We start from the raw sequence: 24,296 nt of genomic DNA on the forward strand, positions 1-24,296 counted from the left end.
GTTTCTTCCCTATTCTCTTGCCCATTGTTGTCTCTGCCAATAAGATTGACATGAAGTTTTGAGAAAGATAAATCATGGTTAAATGCTCAAATCAAAGTTAAACATTTAGGTACTTTTTTAATGAAGGGTTGAACGTTTTAATTGTAACAATTAAAAGTCAAACGTTTTCGATTCTTTACAATTAAGGACTAAGTTGACAAGTGGATGGAGCGTATATTACATGCGATTTTCAATCGCATGAACTAATGACATCTCATGTTGAAAAATGTTATTGTTACTTTTTGTGAAAGAAAATGCCATTAACAAGATGTTGAAAAATGTAGTGTTACGCGACATTTTTAAAATTTAGTTGTTATACGTCATATTAGAAATATTTCTTACACGTCATGTTGAAAATGTAGCTATTACACTTTATGTTGAAAATCTAGAATCACATGAGCTAATGACATGGCATATTGAAAAATGTTATTATTACTTTTGTAGAAAAAATGCTATTATCGCTATGTTGAAAAATATAGTACTACACGCTATGTTGAAGGACGTAGTGCTACAAGCTATGTTTTAAAATTTAATTATTGCACGTCATATTGAAAATAATTGTTACACACTATGTTGAAAAATGTAATTGTTATGCGTGATGTTGAAAATATAGTTATTGTTGTTACATGTCATGTTGAAGATTTAATTGTTACACATCATGTTGAAAGTTTAATTGTTACATGTCATGTTAAAAATATAATTATTACACGTCATGTTGAAAATTTAATTGTTACACGTCATGTTAAAAAATATAATTATTACATGTCATATAAAAAATTTTATCGTTACACGACATGTAGAAAATTTTAATTTACACGTCATGATGAAAAAATTGTTAAATCCTGTGTTATAATTTGAACCATTTTAACTTAATAAAAAAAACTTTTAACAAAACTATCGTTTCAAATCTTACACAATAAGTTAATGTTCACATCTAGTACGTCTTACACACATTAAACACCTTTCATCTTAATCCTTAATTATAAAAAATTAAAAACATTGACCTCTGATTATTAAAATTAAAATATTTATTTGATCTGACAAAAACTCATAAATTTTAATCCCAAATTGAACATTTAGTCGATAAATTATTATGAAAGGTTACCCGAAAGTGCACTTAAGGCAACCATGCTTCCCTACACTTGGCGATACATGAAATTCTTTTATACTTAAAAAAGCGACTGGCAGTGCCATCATCCCTGCGAGCTAAATAGTAATGAAACTCTGATCATACAAGTCCTGTGAAGACAAGTCATGCACTCCAGATAGTAGAGCAGAGAGCCCACACGACAGCTGAACCAATAAATACATAATTGGAAAAGGTAAAGCTAAGATGCTGCTGGGATACCAGCGCTTGTCACGAAACTGGAGACAAATAAAAACTGGAAAAAATGCAAAGTATAAAGCTTTAATGAATTGAACTTGGTTATCAATCAAGAAGAATCCCCAATACCCGTTTATAGAGTACATTTATTTTACTTAAGAAGTATTTGTTCCTTGTTAACTCCCAAATCAGTAACTCTCAGTTTCAAATGGTACTTGTTGACTCCTGTTTCGGCCACACCCTAAAATTTACTAGGACAAACTAAAGATAACTTTGAAGATCCTACTTCAAATGCACTTCAAAATTTGTAAACAAAATGTTTTGACTTTGAGGGTGTGTGAAATTTGCCAGAACTAGCAAAAAAGACTACAACAAAACCAAAAATAAAGATTTTATTTAATTCATGGACTCCAACAACAATTCCCTTCTCTGAGAACTCTACAACCCCAGGCTTTTCTGTGCCTTCTGAATCTGGTTGAGGAATATCCAAGTCATCTGCATGAAAGAACATCCAGTCATCAGTGATAATTACAAACTCTTCACTAAGCTTTCACGTTACAGTTTAAGTGGACAATCAAATATGCAGAAAGAATAGAGTAAATACCATGACATGTGGAGCAATTCTAACACAATATACGGGGAATCCTGTGTAAAATTTGAATGGTCCTCCAGACTTGAGGGTTTTCATGGCACAGTCCATAGAGCCACTGTATGGATACTTTCCCTCAGCATCAGGCTGCATTTTCTGAATTTGTGTTTTGACATAATCAAAAGGTAAACTGCAAGCTGAAGCAAAAAATCCTGAAACGGTACTTGCACCTGAGACAAAGAAAACGAGCATTACTAGAGGTGGGAAAAGAGATCAAAGGCATATCTTTGCTGAATTCGAAAGGCAGTTCACAAGTTTCACAATTAGCAATGCATGCCTATCAACACTGCTGTCTTTTTAAGAATTGGAAAAATCTACCCTGAAAGCAGATTAGGCCAAACATTTTCACCTAAAAGACATCAAGGCAGCCATGGAGAAAGAGATTTAGTCAAATAATAATGCCACCTCCAAAATCAGAACCAGCACAGAATAAGCCCAACCAACGCATTAGATGCGGTGGGAGAAACCAGTTCTCCAATTAACAAACAATAAAATGCAAGGAGAGCAAATATTCCTGCTACAGTCTCTGCATGTATCATTGAAACTGTAAAAGGGTTGTTTCAAACAAACTTACTCAAAAAATATAGGCAAGGCACAGCGTAATTAGTAAACATAACTCCCCTCCAAGGAGAAGGATCAGTGTTCAAGCCTTCTCCTCCCTGACTGACCATGCTCACCCCCAAAAAATAATATTAATAAAATAAACAAATGTGAGATGTAAAAACAGCTTCACAAAAGATAGACAAACCCAAAGATCAAAAAAGCAAAATTTCTCCCTCTTAAGATTAAAACTAATCCTTATTTTCTTTTCATTAAGATCTCCTTACACGATACTTTCATTGCTATCAAAAAACTCCAAGGCTTCTCATCTTTAAGTATTACTCTATTAGCCTAAGTCTTTGTTGGGTGCACTAGCAACCATACATTAGTTAAACAAGAAAACCTAATTTGTTGTGCGTATTTAACTTTGCTTACATCTATACTATTAATAAAGTAGTTGATGAGATTGACGTCACGAGTCAAGCGACACCAACTCAGTTGCTAAATTGACAAAAAAATCAAATCACACAATTAAATATATGTATTAATAAGGCCATATTAGTTATTACTTTTCCTAGAAAGTAGGGTTAGAGTTCATATCTTTAAACCCACTTCTGTGCCTACTTTTTCTCTATTCTAAACATCTCTACATGCAATTATTCCAACTTCTCTCTTCTACATATTAAGATAACTACAAATTCTTTTATTTTCTGTTCTTCTCTCAATATTTATCTAAATAATCAAGTTATTTATCTATTTCAACCCCATAGTGGGTACGCATAGGACTAGTATTTATTAACCCTCCTCAGCAAAGTGTCTTCATCAAAGTCATGTGTTAATAATGTCCTCTCATAGCCTATCTTTCTCATAAAACCTAGTCAGTACACTCTTTCTTTATTATAAAGTCCATTATGGCAATGCTCACATAGATAATATACATACCTTCACACAAACAACTCCGAAATTAGCACATATGTAATACATATACAGAGGTGAAAGAGAAAGATATGTTAAAAATTTTTCATCCAACATTTGCAATAATAAGGAAAATAAAACAAGTCATTCACTTGAAGGAAATTTAATGGAGTATTAAAACCTGGTGGTTGTTGGGGTAAATTATTATGTTCAGACCAATCTTTCATGCACATGGCATTGAAAAGGGATGTGCTTAATCACAAGAAGTAAAATATAAACTCCAATTATCATTAGGTAGTCCAACAAGACTACATGTTTCAACAATCTTTCCTAATGTTACCAATAACTTCTAACAAATGACTTCTGCTATTTGCCTATACCAACAAAGTATCAGTTAGGGCACTTAGGGATAGGTTAAGTTGCCTTAACAAATTTAGAACATAAAGTAGTCCTTTTTCTTTTGCAATGATAGTTAATGAAAGACTTCAAAATAGTTAAAACATCCATATGCTACTCAGAAAGACTCTTACCTAGCACTGTAGCAGCTTCTCCTAAGCCAAGGGAATCCTTGAAAAACTCAACACTTTGATCATAAGAGGCAAGCATTCCCATGTTCAATGCCATGGCTCTAACTACAGTAGGGCCTGCACCTTTCCAAAGTGCCAAAACCCCTTCATCAGCAACAATACGATAGAGAGCATGGAATGCATTCGAGTAATTTCGGCGCTGAGCAGCAGGCAAAGTCGCATCAGCCTGCATACGGATAAGTGCCAAATCAGCTGGGCTGCCAACAGAGGCTCCAATAGCACCAGCAGTCAGACCACACAAAGCCTTCTGATACAGTGGTAAGGGCTTCCCATCATTGGCTTCAACTGCTTTGTTTGTCAACATCCTATACAAAAAAATGGAAATAAATCAACATCTAAATCAGAACCGAAATGGATAATTCAAATTTAGTCTCAGAAGCAAACTATGTCAGAAAGAGACAATAAAAAAAAATCAAATGTTAATAAGGTTCAAAAATGAAATTTACACTTCAGACTCAAAACTATTAATTATTAGAACAAAAATGGAAGTATCTTGAAGAGTATAATGAAAGCCGCAACCATTCACATCCTATCCCATATGCAGACTCTAGACACTCACTTGAATGATCCAAGTCGAGCAGTAGTGTATGTAGCTTGCCTGAGCAGTCCAGCTGATAGCCCCTGTCCAAAATAATACGACTTAGACTTGTGGACGATAGAAATATTTTCTCAATGCAACAGAGAACATATAGCCATATTATTGAATTACGAAAATAAAAAGTACGAATTCAGCAAGATAACGTCACTATCTCTATGTATAACCACCAATGACCAAATTGCAGTTTTAAGTTGTATAAAGTCTAGCCTCCAGATAATTGGACTACAAAGAAAGCATGAATTGTTGTCAATATCATCTTTTATACGCTATAAAGTATAAAGAAATCAAGAAGCACATCTAATCCCATGAAACAGCATTGAATTCCAATATTTTGGCAACCCAAATCACTAAATAATGTCATATACACCATAGAATAAAAATATAAAGAACCTCGAAACTTCAAACATCCTCATTGGTATGCCATGTTAAACGAACTACAAATAAAAGATCCAGCTTCTAACACAGATCTCACAAGACCATAACAAAATCTAATACCTGAAAAAGTAGATCAGCCATACATGACTCAAAAAGGAAAAAAAATCAAAACTTGAATGAAGTTGAAGAACAGAACCTTGTAAAAGGCACCAACACCCTCCTCTCTAAGCATGTTTTTGGTTACAGCTGCTGCCGATCCCTGGCCCAGTTGGATTCTCACCTACACCAAGCCAAAACAACAAAGGACCATTAGCCGAAATGAGACAACAAAAATAGACAAATACTCTGAAAGAAATCCGAGCAAACCCCAGATCTAAAACCCCCATCTTTGGGTTTAAAAGTAGCATCCTTTTAACACTAAAAGGAAAAACAAAGAAGTGATCCAACAGAAATACAGGGAGATATGAAAGTAAAGATGTATGAAAACCTTGATCATGTCGATGGGTTGGATGACACAGGTGGCAAGCATACCAGAGGCACCTCCATTGACAAAAGGCTTAACCTTTGGCCAGACACCAGCAGGTTGGGCCTTCTTCTCCTCTGCCATTTCTTTGACTCAAAACAGTGAAGAAAGAAAATGACCAAGAAGAAAAAAATGCTAGAGGAGAAGAAAGGGAGTTGCGGCCTGGGGGCTTGTGTCTGTTGAAGACTCGGGGGTGAAACCGCGAGGAAAGAGGCTGTATTACGAAAACAAACCCTCCCCTCCTTGGCTAGAAAAATAAATAAAAAATACTAATTATAATAATATACTACTCCACTCCTGGTTGTATTAGTTTCCTTCGTTTCTCTCTCCCAAGTCCATATGTGAAGCAAAAAAGTTTGTACTTTTGCCTTCTTGTTTTGTGTATAACGTCAAATTTGTGGGAAACTACGATGCCACCATTCCTAAGATTGTCTTGACTATTTTGCCCTTGGTTGAGTTTTTTGCTGTTTTTTATTTTTTTATTTTTCTCTTTTCAAGCAAAAGAAATGGTGGCAAATGGCAATTAACAATTTACAATTTTTCCTATGACTCAGGTCATGCCTACCTAAAAAGTACTCGTAAAACAGAGAAAAAATGGAAAATAACTCCAAATTGGGTTGATTTTTATTTACTTTTAAAGATTTAAAATCATTAACTATTAATATTTTAAAATATTTTAAAATTTTAATATAAAATAAATTTATCGTGCATGAAATTGTTATGTACATTATTAATAAATTTTGTACGTGGTGATTTAATAATTGTATCCAGATACTTTTATTAGGTTTTGAATTATATTATAGGTGGATTTACATCTCTAAAATTAAAACACATAATATTAATTCTATCGTTTGTATTATCCCTACGATATCAACTTAAAAATTCATACTTCAAAGTGTATCCTCTTTGTACTCCTCTCTACTAGTTTTTGCTATACAATAATTGACTTCATTGTAGAAAAGAGCTCGCCAAAGCCAACACTGGCTACCTCACCTACCCTTCATTGTAATCTAGGGCTCTTCCTATCGAGGTTTTTTGATATGAATTTGACCTTGAGTTTTTTAGATTTTGAATTTAATCCTTAACAAGTTACATATTAAAAAATAATATTTTCTTATCTTACATACAGATAAATAAAATCTTTCACCAAAATCTAAATATTAAAGTGTTTAAAATTCAATTGCTCCATTACTTATAAAAAATAAATATCATAAATTTATTATTTATATCTTAATATTTTTGTGAGCAGTCCACTTATTAGATTGTCAAACAAAACAAAAAATTTCTTATTGAGTGATTCCTTAAAACATTGAAAGGTTTCTTCTTTATACGTGAGCTTTGAAAGGTTTTCAAGTTAAATATCATCCATCAAATAAAAATATATAATTTAATTTAAATACTTTGGTTGCTTTTGGCTTGCCTTGCCATGCCATAAAGTAACCACTATAAATATCGAATTTAGCAAACAGGGGAATCAACGGTAGTTTTGTAATTTTTCCTTGACAGCTCTGACCTTACAGTTGTTGTGACTTCGTGTGTTTTTGTTTCGCGCACCAATTTAAAGCAAAGCAATAATTTCAGCGGCCGATGGCTTTAGAGTAAATAATTGGAAACAGCCAAGGTTTTACAAATATTCGGCATTTGGGGAATAGTAATGTTTTACCCGTCGTGCGAGGATCACAGTTTTCCTCCTCCATTGCTCTCTCAATTTTAGAGATAGTAATAGATAATTTGTTATATAGAGTACCTATGAATATTCGATATGATTTTATAAGTTAAGGTACTTTAAAATCGAATTTAAATTGTAATTTCATTATTCGTATCAAGTTCAATATCACCTTTTTAGTATTTAATATTCGAATCCGATTATATATTTTTTTAATTTTATATAATTAAAGATAAACTTATATTGTTAATTAAATTAATTTATAAAACTATCATTATTAATTAACTTGTAATATCTTTTAATATATATGCACTATATATTATGTTAATTTATAAAAAATATAATTACTATTTTATATATACTTTTAATATATATACTTTTAATATATAAATATATTTACTTTCTATTTTTTATTAACATTACAAAAATTGTAATTTATAAAATTATTAATTGTAATACATATATCTTTATTTATATAAACTTATCAAATATATACTTAAAAAGAAGTTGTAAGATTAGAATAGTTTTAGAACCTAGCTATTTTTTTTTAATTTAATATAATTAATAACAAATCCATATAGTTAATTAAACTTGTAATGTTGTTTAAGTTGTTATTTGGATATTTATTTTAGTTATTTGAGTTAATATTTGAGATATTTATTTTTGATTATTTAAATTTAAATTTTATTATTTATCTATTTTTTAAATTTAATTATTAGTGAATTATATAGAATATGGATGGAAATACTATTGTATATAAATAGAGACATGGATTTGAGTTTGGGTAATTAGGTACCTATGAAGAGCATTTTAATAATTTTTGTACATAATTGGGTTTTTAAACGAGTTCGGGTAATTATAGGATAGTAGGTATATATTAGGATTCGAGTGAAAGTAGTAAATTTAAAAAAGACTAAAATTTTTTTTAGCCCTACAATATATGGTGTTTTTGAAAATAGCCTTTCAGATAATTTTATCTATTTTTAACCAAGAGATGAGATTTTGATATAAAAATGCCTTGAACGAGACCTCTTCATTGATGTGCACTTTCATTCACGCACATATTGGGGAAAATAAATCTACACAGAATTTGTTCCCTCTAATTTTGTGCAAAACATCCATTTTTTTTCGAGAAGCTTGTGCAAAACAAAATCATATTGCAAGAAATAGTTTTTCTAATATTCTGGACATCGCTGTAAACAAAAATGCCGTGCATATTACGTTGTCGGTCTGTTGAACGATCTTTCGATTCAAGGTCAGGGATAGAAAAGTATTTGAACAAGTTTACAATTATTACATAGTAAGTCAATGAGTGAATGTCAATTTTTTTATGGGTTTAGTGATTTGAATGTTATATTGAATGAGAATGTGGTTTAGTGTTTTGTTGTTAAATGTGTATTATTGTAATCTATTGAAAATGGGTTTCAAATAGTAAGTGAAGGTTGATAGTAAACCAAACGAGGAGTCGATCGTAATGAACCTAAAGCTTTGAGAATGATGTGAAATCAGAAATCCTTGATACAATGGTGAATCGAAAATAGGAAGATGTGAAACCAAAGCACAAATTGGTCATATTACAACAAGCCATATGTGACATGGCTGTGACACGACAAGGTTTAGAGTTTGTGACACGCCATGGGAGGAATGTGTGACACAGCATGGTGAGAATGTGTGACATGGTATGGTGAGAATTTGTGACACGACATGGTGAGAATGTGTGACACGGCTGTGACACGGTAGGGTTTAGAGTTTGTACCATGTCATGGTAAGAACATGTGACACCGCATGATAAAAATCTGTGACACGACATGGTGAGAATGTGTGACATGGCATCTTGAGAATATGTGACACGGTTGTGACATTATAGGTTTATGACATGGCATGGTGGGAATGTGTGACACAGCATGATGAGAATGTGTGAGATAGCATGGTGAAAATGTTTGACACGGTTGTGACATGGTAAAGTTTAGAGTTTGTGACACTCCATGATGGGAATGTGAAACACGACATTGTGAGAATATGTAACACTGCATGGTAAGAATGTGTAACACGGCTGTAACATGACAAGGTTTAGAGTTTGTGACATGGCATAATGGGAATATGTGACATGACATGATGAGAATGTGTGACATGGCATGTCACGACAAGATGTCAATAACATCTTTGGAAAGTGACATGTTACCCTATAATACTGCAATGAATCTTGCATGTCACGACAAGATGTCAACAACATCTTTGGAGGGTGGCATGTCACCCTATAATACTACAACACTATCTAACAATTAAAGCATGGCGTGTCACCTTATAATACTGCAACGATAGGTGTCTTGTCATGACAAGATGTCACTGACATCTAATCTTTGGAGCGTGGTATGTCACCCTATAATACTACAACGACATGATGACATGTCACGATAAGATGTCAATGCCATCTAGTAATTGGAGAGTGACGTGTCACCCTATAATACTGCAATGACTTGTGTGTCACCACAAGATGTTAATGACATTTTCGGAGAGTGGTGTGTCACTCTATAATACTGCAAGACAAGGCGACGTGTCACGATAAGATGTCTACAACATCTTTGGAGAGTGGCATGTCACCCTATAATACTGCAATGACTCATACGTGTCACAACAAGATGTCAACGATATCTTTAGAAAGCAGAGTGTCACTTTATAATACTACAATGACTTAGCGTGTCACGACAAGATACCAACGACATAGGTGAAATTGGAACATGCCGTGCCACCCTATAATACTGCAATGACTTAAAATGTCATGACAAGATGTGAGCGACATCTAACTATAGGAAAGTGTAACAATATAATATGACAATTAGTATAATATTGTTGTTGCCCGAAATTTGAGTTTTGTGAGATCATTTTTTTGTAGAGTATCTTTCCATGACTTATTTATCTAAAATTATAAAACTTGTTAAAAATTCTACTCATCTACATAAATTAAAATATTAAAATTAAATAATATATGATCTTACATAGCAAGTTATCAAGTTCAATAACAAACAATATGATAATTTTCTATTCATTGATCAAAACTAAATACAATACAAAATTCAAATAATCAAATAATATATCTACAAAATAAATCAACAAAAGAAAGACTCATAATCTATCTACACCATTCCTTCTAAAGTGGGTACACACATGGATACAACGACTACATTTTCTCAATCCATTATTAAACCCTAAACACAAAATATGAATGTAAGAAACTTTTAGAGGAAATTGTGAGTAAGGCACTGTACATGGCTCATACATTTAGTTAGGCTAACAATCTGTCTTCATCTATAAGACACCTTACGTTCTTAGACATTGTCCTTCACATTGGATAGGTGTTGCGCGTGTGACCGGTTTCTCTGTAAGTTGAACATGCTTTTGGTCGTTGTCGTTATGGAGGCGTTGATTGACTTGGAAATGGTGCCGGATTTATGGATGGAATTGCAAACGGGGATGGATAATTTTATCTATTATGATTGTACCTCTTGCATTGTGAACATCTCCGTGTTCGATTGCCTTCACCAACTAATGGAATCCTTTTCCTCCTAGGTCTTCTTGCTTGGCCTTGCCAAGGTGGTGGTAAAATGACAATTTATTTCAGATGAGGGGGGAAGTCTTACTCAGTAAAATGCCCTATCAAGCAAATAGATCTTGTATAACCCTCTACCAAAAAGGTTGTTTTGTAGTAGTTAGTACAAAATTAAATGGCTTCACATTTGCATTCACTGAAAAATCTAATGAACTAGATATCGAAGCACAATGTAAAAGCTATGTTAACTAGGGTTTAATTAAGAAATAAAGATATCTTTACCTTATTGCCACAATGGCATGACTTCATGGCAATAGATCTGTTTAGAACCCACAACATGAACACATATTCCTTGATAGATTTACAAGTCCATCTATCTTCCTTTTTTTAACTTCGAACTCCACTTTATTCATAGGTTTAACTATAAAGTAATGTGCATCATTGAACCGTTTGCTCAACTGCCTAGCAACCCAAGGGCTGAGGGGCGTGGTCACCTTGATGACTTCCTCGTACCAATCATGAAACTAACGTTAGAACATGTCTCTAATGAACTCGATCAGAATGGTGGTTGGCATTTGTCTTGCATGCTTCAAGTATGAGTTAGCACATTTAGCAATGTTGGATGTCATGAGTTGGTATCACTTTACAGGTGATTGTGCACATGCCATCTCTCAAGGCCTATTCTCATAAGGTCAGAGTGGGCTCCTGTGTGAATTTGCTTGAGCTGGTTCATATGTCTATTGAAATAGGAACCCTTATAATAGTCTTGAGCAAAGGTAAATATCATTGAAACGTCATCACGCTTAAACTTATTTTTAAAGTTTTTCTTTAAGTGGTAATCGCATAAATCATGGTGCATTTTTTGGTATACATTTGGGATTGCTTCTTAATGTCAGGATGCTAATCAGAAATAAATATAGTATTTTTAGGACAACTAACCGCATCATGCAGCTTGCTAAAAAACCATGCCCATGAGTCCTTGTCTTCAACATAGCCTATGTCAAATGCAACTAAATATAAGCACTTGTTCGCATCTTTGCATACTCGACAAATAAAACATCCTTAAATCTGCCTTTTTGATGTGTCGCATCAATTGCAACAATAAGACGCATTACATCTCCAAACCCCCGGATATAAGCCTTATATAACTAGAAACCATATTTGAATCATTGTGCCTTATTAATAGCCACAGTAGTGATTGTGCCGAGATTTTCTCATTCCAACATATAAAAATATGAGCGTGGTAGTTGAAATGACTCCTTAGGGAAACCAAAAGCAAGCCTTTTCGTATACTTCATCACTTGCCAGGCTTTACCATACAAGCATTCCAATCCCCACTGAATCCTTGTCTCACCAATTATATCTTTAGGTCTTAATGTTACTCCAGTAGCTTAAAGCTTGCGTGACATAATGTCACTAATTATCTTCATACGCCCTTGCAAACCATCGACAGTACACGTGTGTATTTTGTGGAATGTCTGAACTTACCAATATTCTCCTTCAGGTAACTTCATTGCACGCACACCTACATGCTTGGTCCTTGCAAGCAACCTCAAAATGACCATTACATGACCTTTTTACTCTTATCTAAAACTGCTCTTTTAGAGCCAACATGTTCAAAGCTCATTTCAACTTGGTCTTTAAGGAAAATATTCTTCCTTTGTATAAGCAATCATCCACACATTTCGACTCGTCAATGGTAATTATTTGGAAGGAGAACCTTTTTACACTTAGAATTAGCCACGTTTGAGATATCCCTGCATTTCCCCTTTCTTGATAACTTTCATAAAGCAATGTTTCAAGCGAACGAATGTCGTTGTCACTAACAATGGGGTTATTGTATATGGTCATCACACTGAACATCTCCTACATCAACACCTCTAACATGTTCCATTTCACGTTCCACATTATTGTAATTTGGAATGTCACTGTCATAAAACCAGTCATCGTCTAAACCATCATCATGCCATTCATCAGGCCTGTCATTTGAATTCTTATCAAATCTATCTTCACCGGTAGGGAACAAATCCTCATTTCTATCATCAAATGTGACATTATCCTTGAGCGTCATAGTGTTATTCTCTAACGTAGCAGTGTTATCCTTAAATGTTGCAGTCTCATTTAAAAATGGCTTTTCACCCTCTACAATTTCACCTGATTGTTGCATTCATTAGACAGAAGCTAGTAATTGCTTTGATGCACATGTTGATCAGAATTGTGCAACCAACTATTCAATGAATGTCATGTGTCTACGGGGTTGCACAAACTCTTGTGCATACATTAATTGGCATTGTTGTGGGTTAAGGATCGAATGCTATTATATCTATAAAGCACTATAAATCTCATTTTGATTGAGGTGATTACCATGTTGTATAGCTTTGTCATGTGACATAACATTTGTATGGTGTTCTTTAATGGTGACGTACATTATTGAAACATTCCTCTATTCTAGCAAAATTAATACAACATCCTTATCATCCTTGATAATTAAGGTGATAGCTCTCCAGGTGTACTCATCAATGTATGTAACTCAATCTCGTGAGTTTCTGAGTGTACCCCAACAACGTCTTCAACTAGCTTCATCAAGCCCGTAAATGACAAATCAGTCCTAACCCCCCGCATTCTTGACTCAACACCTTTGTAAATGCCATCCACCCACTGACCACCATGTCTTATCACAAGCCACATAATTGGAGCACCACCAAAGTTTTTTTTTTTAAAAAAAGTCAGTCATTTTACACATTACATGTCATGTTCTAAAATTTTGCTACACGCCCTATTGAAAACATGTTGTTATACACCATGTTGAAAAAATTTTCTTGCATGCCATGTTCAAAAAAATGTTACTAGTCATGTTGGTAATGTGTTACATGTCATTTTCAATAAAAATGTTACATGTCATGTACTAAAACATGTTATTTCAATATATTTTTTACACGCCATGTGCATTACAGATGTTACATGCATGGCATGTAACAACTTTAAGCAATGTTTTGATGATTTTGCTACACGCTATGTTTACTACACCTCATGTATAGACAAATTTTACTACAAGCCATGTACAAAAACATGTAATTTTATTTTATTTTAATATATTTTTTTACAAGCATACCATGTAACAGCTCTGGGCAATGTTCTAATTTACGCACAAAGTTACAAGAATTAATTGTTGCAACAATAAACCCAATAACTTACCTTGATGTCATCTCTGCTTTAGGGTTTGTATATCGACTACGATATGACCAAATGCTAAGAGATAAACCATAGCATGATGACAATGGTGCTCAACAGAGAATTGATAGAGCTGATACAATTTAGAAATGTTGAGGGAGAGCTGATATAGTTTAGTTGAGAGAGTTGAGGGAGTTGGAATAGCTGAGCATTTAATTTCTCGATGGCGGGAGGGAGATATTGGAAGATTAATTGCAAAAAATGTTTTCAAGGGCATTTTGACCTATTTATACCAAATTTGGGTAAATATAAATAACTTTATATGGGTGGGTATGTCTGAAATCACCTTGTAAGAAAGGTTATTTCTTATAATTTTCTCTTTAAAAAATATTTGGGTAATTATAGGATTCGAGTATCCCATTTCCTAGTTGGGTTTGGATATTTCAAAATTAGTAAGTACCCTACTTGTTGACATCCTTACTCAACTCTCAACCTTTCACTTAAAAGGCTTTGATGGTCAAGTTTGGATAGGTCAAACTTGGATAAGATCGAATCAGATTAATACTTTTAAAACATAAATTTATATCAAATTTATTGTATTAAAATTTTAAAATATTTTTTATTTTATTTAAAATTAAAATTTTATTAAAGTATAATTTGTTTATTAATATAATAATCTTACATTTGAGTTAAAGATGATGAAAGGACTAAAATGCCTTTTTTTTGTTATTAATTTAACAAATTATTATTATTATTATTATTTTTTAAAAAGAGTATTGATCGGTGCTTCCCACCAACCACCCCCCTTAAGGAGCATTAACCGATGCTCTTTTTTTAAATTAATAGAAAAATTAATAAAAATTATATAATAATAATTTTTAAAATTTATAAAAGATAAAATTGTCATTTCAATATTATCATGTTATCAAACTAACGAAAACACTAATGACTGACTAATGGCTAGACCTATGTGCCCAGTGAAAAATATTTTTTTTGGGTAGAATATCCATTTTGAAAATTAATAGACTTACTTGAAATTTTGATTAAAATTTAAGGAGCTAAGGATATTTTACCCTAATAAAAATTAAAAACTAAAAAACTTAAGAGTGACAACTGCCATCACATTGACTTCGTCATTATCAACGATTAAGAAGCTCTTCCAACACCCCCCGAGACCCTTAAAAATTGCTGAGGGCATTCAAATTTGAATTCAAGGCTCTCCAATCATTGGGGGAACTGTGGTGGCTGTAAAAGGGGTTTTCCCAAGCCATGTAGAGGGGTGTGTGCGGTGTAAGGGCGCTTTTCCCCTATAGCCATGGGTATGCATAGATTGTAAAGAGGTTTTTGTTGTACATGTTCATACCGTGAATGTACAATACTCACCGCCAGACACTTCATTCTCATTTATGTCGCATATTTCTTGTTGGTTCCATTCTTTGGCGTGGAAAAAAGGTTGCTAAGCTGACTTAGACAAGCATCGGTTTGCGAGGGGCGCTTAAGGTCGCCTCAAGCGTGCCTAAAGTGTCAGCACGGTACAATAGTTTGTGGACCTTATGTCAACATCCATTTATGAATTTTATGTGATATTACAAAATCACCTTTCTGTCATGTCCCAAATTATTTTGTAGTCCTCACGAGGTTCCACACCAGTCGCTACACCTCCAATGCTTTATGCTTTTGATAGCGGAGTAGATAATAGGGAATTTGAGGTTCTACTACTCTGTAACTAATTTTCATTACTCTTTTAAGTAATTTTAATCATTATTATATAAATATGAGTTTAACTATTTATTAATTGGATATGATACAAGTAAATGGTAAAAATGAATATACAATAAATAATAAATTGAAAAATAATGAAGAAGAATTCAATCTAAAATTTTGAAACATGGTGGGCATAATATATGATGCCCTCGGAATTGTGTTACCATCACACGACACCATATAAATATATACACCTAATATACTTGCATACTTATATACATACAGAGGCGGAGGGTAAGCCACCGGCCCCCTTAAAATTTTTAAAAAATTTATTTTTTATATATATTTTATCAATGAACCCTTCAAAAATTTTGAAACTTTTTATTTATTATATATTATTAATGATCCACTCAAAATAAAATTTTTATTTAATAATTAATATAAAAAAAATAAAACAACATCATAAACCTTCCTAATTTTACCCTAATTTAAGTTTCTCTACACCTCTTTCTCTTTTTCTTTTTCTCTTCACTTTTCTATCTTTTTATTTTAATTTCTCTTTTCTAGTAACTCACCATAGAAACATACATTATTCTTCAAAAGATATTTATGAGTTTATGAGTTTGGAAAAGGGAAGACAGAGATTACTCACTACCATTGTGTAAAATTAAGAAGAGGTAAAGTTTTCTTTTACCTTATTATTTCTATTTATATTATTTAACTATTATAAGAAATTTTATATTTCGTATTTAATTATTTATATTTTATACCTTATAGTTTTATGTTTTATATTTTAAGTTTAAATATAAAGAGATAAGAATATTGAATGATGAATTTGAATCTAGGAAACATCATCGAGCACAATTTTCTTAAATAACTATTATAAGTCTTTTTTCTATTTAGATGTTATATAAAATTATTATTTATTATGAATCTTTTGATCGTTGGTTAAATTCAACATATTAATTTTAAAAGTTTTTATTTTTTATTTTTTTTATCTTTGACCCCCCAACAAAAATTGGTTAGCTCTGCCCCTGTATACATATATATATATATACACATACATTTATATATATTAGTATTTATTGTTTTGTGCATTACATGTGAATATTTATTAATATTTATTTTAAATTAACAATTATATGTCAAATACCAATGCTTTTAAAATGTAAAATTAATTGTTTATGAATGAAAGACAATTACATATAAAAGATAGTTAATGTTTCAATAATAAATATTTGAAATTTTAAACTATTGATCTATGAATTATTTGATACTATTAAAACTAATATAAAACATTTTTTTAATGGAAGTGTTCAATACAAATACAATTTTTATTTAAAATTAGATAAATTTTATTAATATTTTTATAAAAAATATTTTCAAATGAAAGTAATTTGATCCAATTAAATTTCTTATATACTTACAAGTTAGATAAACCTTATTGATTTTAATAATAAAAATCATTTAGAATGCAAATTTAGAAATATAATAAACAAGTATGACTATTTTTATTAATTGAAAAATTTTCAACATCCATATTTTTATATATTAATATATATATATATATATATATTCAATTTTATATGTACCTTAGATTTAAAGATTGTTGCATGGTGTTGCTTATATAAAAGATAAGAGGAAACAGTATTTTAAGATTTAAAAAATGGCTTAATCAGTCTCTTTCACGTATTTTTAGACACGTGAGTAAAACCTTTAAAAAGGGTATTTCCAAATTTATAAATAGTTTATTAGTATTATTATTCTGTGGTGGTGGCAGAGTGTGAGGGTAGGTGAAGCCGTGGTGACCGTCAAATGGTCAAGTGGTGGAAATCAACTGGTATTAACTTATTAAAATAAAAACAAATAGAGTAAAATCTTGTATGCTTCACGGCCATTCATTCCTTGTAAACCTTATATGCTTTTGTCCTGAAAGTAGGTATCGGAAACTATATTCAGTGCTCATTTCCAACAATTAAAAATACCAACTCAGTGGGTCTAATGGGGTTGAAGAAAATAAATAGAGCTATGCTCCTTCTTCTCTCTTTTTGAATAGGGTTATGCATCTTGAATATTATTAAGATTTAAGCCTACAGAAGGCAGCCCAAGGTGGGAATCTGATCTCACAAATGTACCTATCGAAGTTGTCCACTTCCCAGCTTATAAATGAGGATCGCTGCTCAAGGACAACAAGGAATGACGTTTGTGTGAATATTCTACTATTGGATTTATTCGCTGTGTATGAAGATAATCCAATTTCTAGCAAACTTCAGGGGACCATAATTCCTCTATGGTTGCAATTTCCTGGGTTGCTTTCACTTATTATTGTCCACATTTGGTCTTTTCTTCGGAGAAAAATTCTGGATAAGTGCATATACACCAAAACAAAACGATATAAAGAAGCCGTATTTTTCCATTAGGCAGTGCTGTGTAGAAGTGCCATTTCTGCTTGGATTGGGTTCGTTGGTCCCAAATCTGTTCTCTAGGCCCATAACTGAGCCTTGAGTATGGACCGTACTTGGGCGTCTAATCGTTCCGCCATACTCATAATATTTAAAGTTTATCCAAGTTGGTATCACGAGTTATGTTAACGTCAATTTAGTGAATTGAATTGTGAGAAAAAAAATTATGTGAAAGGTATTCACAATATATATGTATAAAATATCATTAATAATATCATATTTGCATGTTTTAACAATTTCGTGTAAACATAGAGTTTTAACATTTATACGAATAAATATAAGTATAACACAATCAATTAAATGTTTTAAGGTCCTAAATACAAACATATACACTATTATTAAATGTATTATATGACTACCCTTAATATGTTTATGAAACGGGTCTTGTCAGTAATTTAATTTTAATATACATACAAATAAAATATAACTTCATCATTCAAATTTAAAATTAATCATTACAAAACAACAATAACAATACAATTAATATCCATCAAGCATGTTAAAAATCTTCAAATAAATCCATCAACATCAACATCAACATTAGAGAATCATAATAAAATCCAAATAATTACTAACCATAATTTATCAGCATAGTAAACACAGATAGCCAAGATTTAGGACTCTCACACGGCCATATATCATACCCATGAAGCAAAACTTATGTATATAATAATAAATGCGTATAAATTAAATTAGATAAAAATAAAAAATTTAAATAAAAATTTAAAATTTAATTTAAACACTACTAACCTTTCATTCATGATTATTCAACTTCGAAAGTGGTAGAGCATTGTGCTAATGTAACTTCTTCCTTGCTAGTACCTAAGCTTATAATATCCTCAGATATCTCATTTAAGTCCATCTATGTAGATTCTACATTTCGGAAAGATAAAATTTTTTTTATTAAGAACAAAAAATATAACAATAGTCAAAGTTAGTTGCAAGGCTAGCAAAAGCATGGAGCACAGGACTTGTTGCAAATATAAAAAATTGTAAAAACAAAATAATCAGCTAAGCAACGTTGATTATATATTTATAAAAGAAATTACATTCATAATTGTGCTAGAGATGACATAAAGAAAAGTAGAGTAATCATTAAAAAATAAATATGGGCAAGACTAATCCGTATTGAAAAAAAATAAAATTTGAAAACATACCATCATTTTCTTGTATGTTTTACATGGTAACTGCCAAATTAAATAAGAAATCACTCAAATGTTAATTTGACTCTCGAAAACTATTGGCTGAATAAATCTCACCATGAATGGTTTATTCTTGGACATATTAATGCTGCCATCTTTCTCACACTTCCAAGCAGATTGTTGGCATGTGTAATAAGTTGATTGGAGAACAACTAAGAAATAAGAAATAGTCTATTGAAGAACAACTAAGAAATAAGAAATAGTCTCATGTATCGAGACTGTGATAGGCAACGACAGCAATAATGTCACCTAGCTTGCTTTGTATAAATGGAGTGATAGCTTCTTTATTCATGGAAATGTAGAAAGCTTGTAAAGCCATGAAAAAGGGGACCCCATTTAGATCTAACCTTGTTTTATCCCTATTGCTGCAGCCTCCGTTCCATTATCTTAAGAATCTATTATTTTGGAATATAAATTTTCTCATGTTTCTTTATCAATTCCCATCCTTTTAACCACTGAAAAGTTATACAACAAAAAAAAGATCTTTGCATTTCAATCGGCAAACGAGTGTAAGGAAGGAGATGAGATCTGGTTTTTTTGCTTTTTGACAGGAGAGAGTGAACAAATGACGTTTAATGCAAGTAGCATCATTCCAATCAATAACAAAGATGAGGAATACAGAACCAATGTTGGACGTATGCCCTAAAAAACCAATTTTATTATTTATTTATTAGATAAACTAATTACTACATAAATTTTTGATATTATATATATATATATATGTATTATATTTTAATAGGTGTTTTATTTATTTATGACATATATGATATGATCATAAATTTTTTGGTAACATTGTAAAAAAATTATGCTAATAGTTGATGAATTATGAAGTAGGGAGCTATAGTTCTTCAGTTCCTTGTTTGCCAAAATTGTTTTAGGCTAAATGTGACAAGCTATTTAAAGCTTACACTTGTTATGATTTAAATAAAAAAGGATAGAATGTTTTAACTCTAACGTTGGGATAGAGACCTTAAAGTAAATAAGTGAGTGTAGTGTATGAGATACATATATTGAATATGATCCAATTAAAGAGCTTCATATAAGTCTGTCGCTGTCAATACTTAGAAAGAGGTCTATTACAATTTATTAATTATCCTTAGACTTGAGATGTTAATATAATTTATTTAGTATTTAAATGACTTTGATGCTACCAATAGGCGATGCTAAATTTAAAGGCTATATCCTAGTGCGTTGGGTTATGCATATGTTAAATAAATTATATTGGATGCTCAATAAAGGATTCATCATTCTTCATTGAGAAAGATATTCTAAAGATTTTCATAAGATTGTTGGGCTCAAGAAATTCGGGCAGTATATTTTCTAAAAGGTGTTTTAGAATTACATTATTTATATTAATATTACATATTAGTGTTTTTTTTAAAAATATATATTTCAAAGTCCAATGGAAATGAAAATCATGAATTGGTATTACATGGGTTGGATATGACAATAGAAGTTATTTATCCATAAAAACCATGAGGCATTTGAGTATTTGGCTCATTGGTTGGTGCATGATTTTCCTCTAAAAAAGAGTAGGGTTTGAATTTTCCTTTTCCCAAATATATAAAAAAGTCCATGAAAAATATGGCATCGTGAAAGAACTGATTAGAAAAGATTACAATGAAAGAGACCTCATCGATAAATCTTTTCTCTGTAGAGGTCATTCGTAATGTGTTGATGGATATTGTAGCAATTAATGAGTAAATAAGGTTTCTTAATTAATTTAAGAAACTAAATGATAATATTAGATTAAATAAAATTCCAAGTAACATATTAGTCATGAGATGACATAGACTTGAGCCCATAGTTGTAGAGAGAGATCTCTAAGGATCTCACACATATTCTTCTTTTGGGTTTAATATCTAAGTCTTGTTGTACTATGATTAGGTCTAATGGATCCAAGTTCATTAGTATTTCTATAAATCAATGATTGCTACTTAGTTGGTCATAAGAATTAATTAGCAATAGTTTTTAGAAAATAGAAAACCCTAGAAAAAATAAAAAAACAATAAGTGTGAATCCTTTTGGAGGCAAAACACTTAAATCGCTTTTGAGGTACTTGAATCATGATCTAAAATTTGGTCCTTTTTGGAGTTGAGGTACTTGAACTCTTTTTAAAGAACATGTATCTTGATCTATAATTTTCTTGTGGTAGATCTTGGCTTTTATATTAGATGACAATTGTTGTTATTGAATTGTAAAAAAAATTCTGCATTTATTGTAGACAAAGAAACTAATAATGGCATCAGAGCCATGCTATGCAGAAAATATAGTTCTTATGATTTTTGGGATGATTTTGTTGATAATTGTTACTTTCTTGATCTTCCTAATTATTGATATCTTAAATTGTTATTACCCAAATAGTTGAAAAGAATTGTTCTAATTATTGTTTACAGACAAAAGGCAATTTTTTTGTTGCCCTAATGATTTTGCCTCTTTTTATGCAATAGTTAAAAGTTTATATGTGACTTACCCTAATTGTTTAATTCTTTAAATTGTATGGCTATTATTCATGAATTAAAATCTCTTATTAGCTTACATGTGATGTTAGTTAGCCTAATGAAATTGTATGAATGAACAAAAGGCATTAGATTGTAATATAACTATAGTTTTTATATATTTTATTGATTATAGTATGAGCATGTGATTTTGCTTTATTAACTATCCTTATTATAATAATCTTGTTATGAGATAACATGTTAGAATTATACCCACTTAATATATATATTTTTGGCTAGTTGATGTTTATGCCTGTTTGATATAAGATATCAAAGTGTATATGGTACACAATTATTAAAAGCCCATAACAAAATATTAAGTGCTAAATAGAATTATTTTATTGAAATAATTTTTATGGCGTCCCATTGCCAATAGATTGAGGTTCTAATTAATTGGGTTCAATGAAGCCAAAAGGATAAGTTGGATTTTGATCAATTAGTTTGCTTAATTTATTTCTTGAGAAGATAGGTGTATGTATGACTTAATTGAGTGTCAGCTAAAATGAAGGCATATCTTTTGAGTACAAATAATACATTTAGACAATAGTTGCACTTAACCAAATATAACATGGTGACCAAAAGGCACTAAGCATGTTATATTTGGAGGCTGTAAAATATCAATAGTTACAATAAAATAAATAATTTAAACATGAGATGAAAATTATGATGAGTAAGAGTTAATTGCCTATTCAGGGTATATGCAATTATCAGACTAAAGCTTTAATTGTATATACAGGTGTTAGCTTTAAAATTATTATAGTTTTAATTATGATAGAATTATCAAAATTGCTTGAACATTATTTGAATGATCCTGGATAAATTTTTAAAAAGATTTAGCTCTCATACATTTGTTTTTATATGATTACAAGCTTGCTGTTTTAGTAGTGTGAATTCTTGAAGCTATTGAATTATCACACATTTCCTCTACAAATGTCTACAAGTGTGAATGACTTAATTGTATGATCGTTAAATTTGCTTAAAAGAGTTATTATGATCCCTCTAACATTTACATTTAAGATGTTGAAATTGCAAGAAAGGTTCTTAAATGGTGATGTTTATCTCAAAGCATTCAAAAACTATCAACCTACACTACACCAAGCTTTCTTCAAGGTAAGAAACTTAGTCATCACTTAACATTTGCTCATAAGGAAGATATGACAAAAGTTATACTCCATAATTTTAAGGAATCTTGAAGAAACAAAGCTCCAATTAGTCCTAGAGCAAGGCAGGTCAATTTTGTGCAAGAACAAACAAGAACAGGCGAGAAACCTTGAAAAAGAGACAACCATAGTCAACCTCATAAAGCCTATTGTTGATTTTGGAATAATACCATAGTCGACCTTGATGAAGCTATAGTCGACCAGTTGACCTTTAAAGCTCTGATGAGAAAAATACAAGTTTTCTGGAAGAGGATAGACTAAAAAACTTATATACTTGGCTATAGATGACTGCTAGACATAAAATTTAAAAGGAAAATAGTTAGTTTCTTGCTTTAATCACCTTCAATGGCTCCAAGACTTCTTCAACTATAAAAAAATCCATTTGGAAGCATTTCAAAGTAAGGAAGAAGACAGTAAAAGGCCAAACTCTTTAGGATCAAAGTTTTGAGCAAAAATTTCTTTGTGCTTTTACTCCTATCTTTATATCCTATCTTCATATCCAATGTTCGGCATTCTTCCTCCATCATACCAAACTAGCAAAATTCACCTTTTAGAGGCACATTTACTATTCCTTGTAAAGGTTTTAACTCATCCTTGAAATGTTAGTGCGTGTTTATGGTTGAGCTTGTTAGAAACCTTGGGTTTATGGTTGAACTTGTTAAAAACCATGAGTTTATGGTTGAACTCATTAAAAACCATGGGATGGGTGTCCCTTGAACTTGGTAAAAAGCTTTGTGAGGGTTATGGTTGCTCCCATGAAAAGATAGTGTGACGGTTTTGCTTGATCCCATAAAAAGCTCATTTCTTTTAGTGGATTTGAGATTCCTTGGTATTTCAAGGGAGAGGATGCAAGCATTTGAGAAAGCAAAACCTTCTTGGAATACCAAGGAATGCAAGTGCATGTATCATTAAACAAGCAATGTAATGAAAAGTATAGTATGAATCCCACAAAGAATTGAATTAATTCCTACTGTTAACTACTAAAATTAACACATCCTAATCTTATTCAAATAAACAAATGGAAATTATTAAAAACCAAAATCAAATCTAACAAACTAAAACTAAAACAAATCTAAAATTAATCAGTAAATTTATTTTAAAAACTCAATCAACTATCAGACCTAAGATTATGATATCCCTCAATACCTCATCTAAATATTGTATCTCTCTCTTAACTTACTTAAATAGATTAAGTTGCTAACCTAGAGTCCAAAAGTATTTTCAAGTTTTTATCAAGTTTCTCATAAAGTATCTCTCCCATTTAACTTATTGGATGTCTATGCAAATTAAATTGAAGAAAGAATCATGTGAAACCCCATCTTGAGTAAGAGGATAC

The 24,296-nt window shown here is 31.5% G+C and overlaps 1 protein-coding gene across 1 annotated transcript; it reads right to left on the reverse strand.

Moving 5' to 3' along the window:
• Positions 1 to 1,422: 1,422 nt before the first annotated feature.
• LOC110412841 (Mitochondrial substrate carrier family protein) lies at positions 1,423 to 5,859 on the reverse strand. Its single transcript, XM_021423476.2, has 6 exons — positions 5,515 to 5,859; positions 5,224 to 5,307; positions 4,614 to 4,675; positions 3,998 to 4,359; positions 1,968 to 2,182; positions 1,423 to 1,858 (listed from the first exon to the last, which is right to left on the reverse strand). The coding sequence occupies exons 1-6, from the start codon at positions 5,632 to 5,634 to the stop codon at positions 1,802 to 1,804; spliced, it is 900 nt and encodes a 299-aa protein (XP_021279151.1). The 5' UTR covers positions 5,635 to 5,859; the 3' UTR covers positions 1,423 to 1,801.
• Between the last annotated feature and the right edge of the window lie 18,437 nt (positions 5,860 to 24,296).

The sequence above is a fragment of the Theobroma umbraticum genome, unplaced genomic scaffold, assembly GCF_002168275.2.
Source record: "Theobroma umbraticum cultivar Fairchild unplaced genomic scaffold, ASM216827v3 scaffold_95.0, whole genome shotgun sequence".
Taxonomy (NCBI): Eukaryota; Viridiplantae; Streptophyta; class Magnoliopsida; order Malvales; family Malvaceae; genus Theobroma; species Theobroma umbraticum.

Coding starts and splice junctions, on each gene's coding strand:
- LOC110412841 (XM_021423476.2), bottom strand. CDS start 5,634: ATGGCAGAGGAGAAGAAGGCCCAACCTGCTGGTGTCTGGCCAAAGGTT. Junction 4,676..5,223: donor GTGTTGGTGCCTTTTACAAG/GTTCTGTTCTTC, acceptor TATTTTGGACAG/GGGCTATCAGCTGGACTGCT. Junction 4,360..4,613: donor GCTCGACTTGGATCATTCAA/GTGAGTGTCTAG, acceptor TTTTTTGTATAG/GATGTTGACAAACAAAGCAG.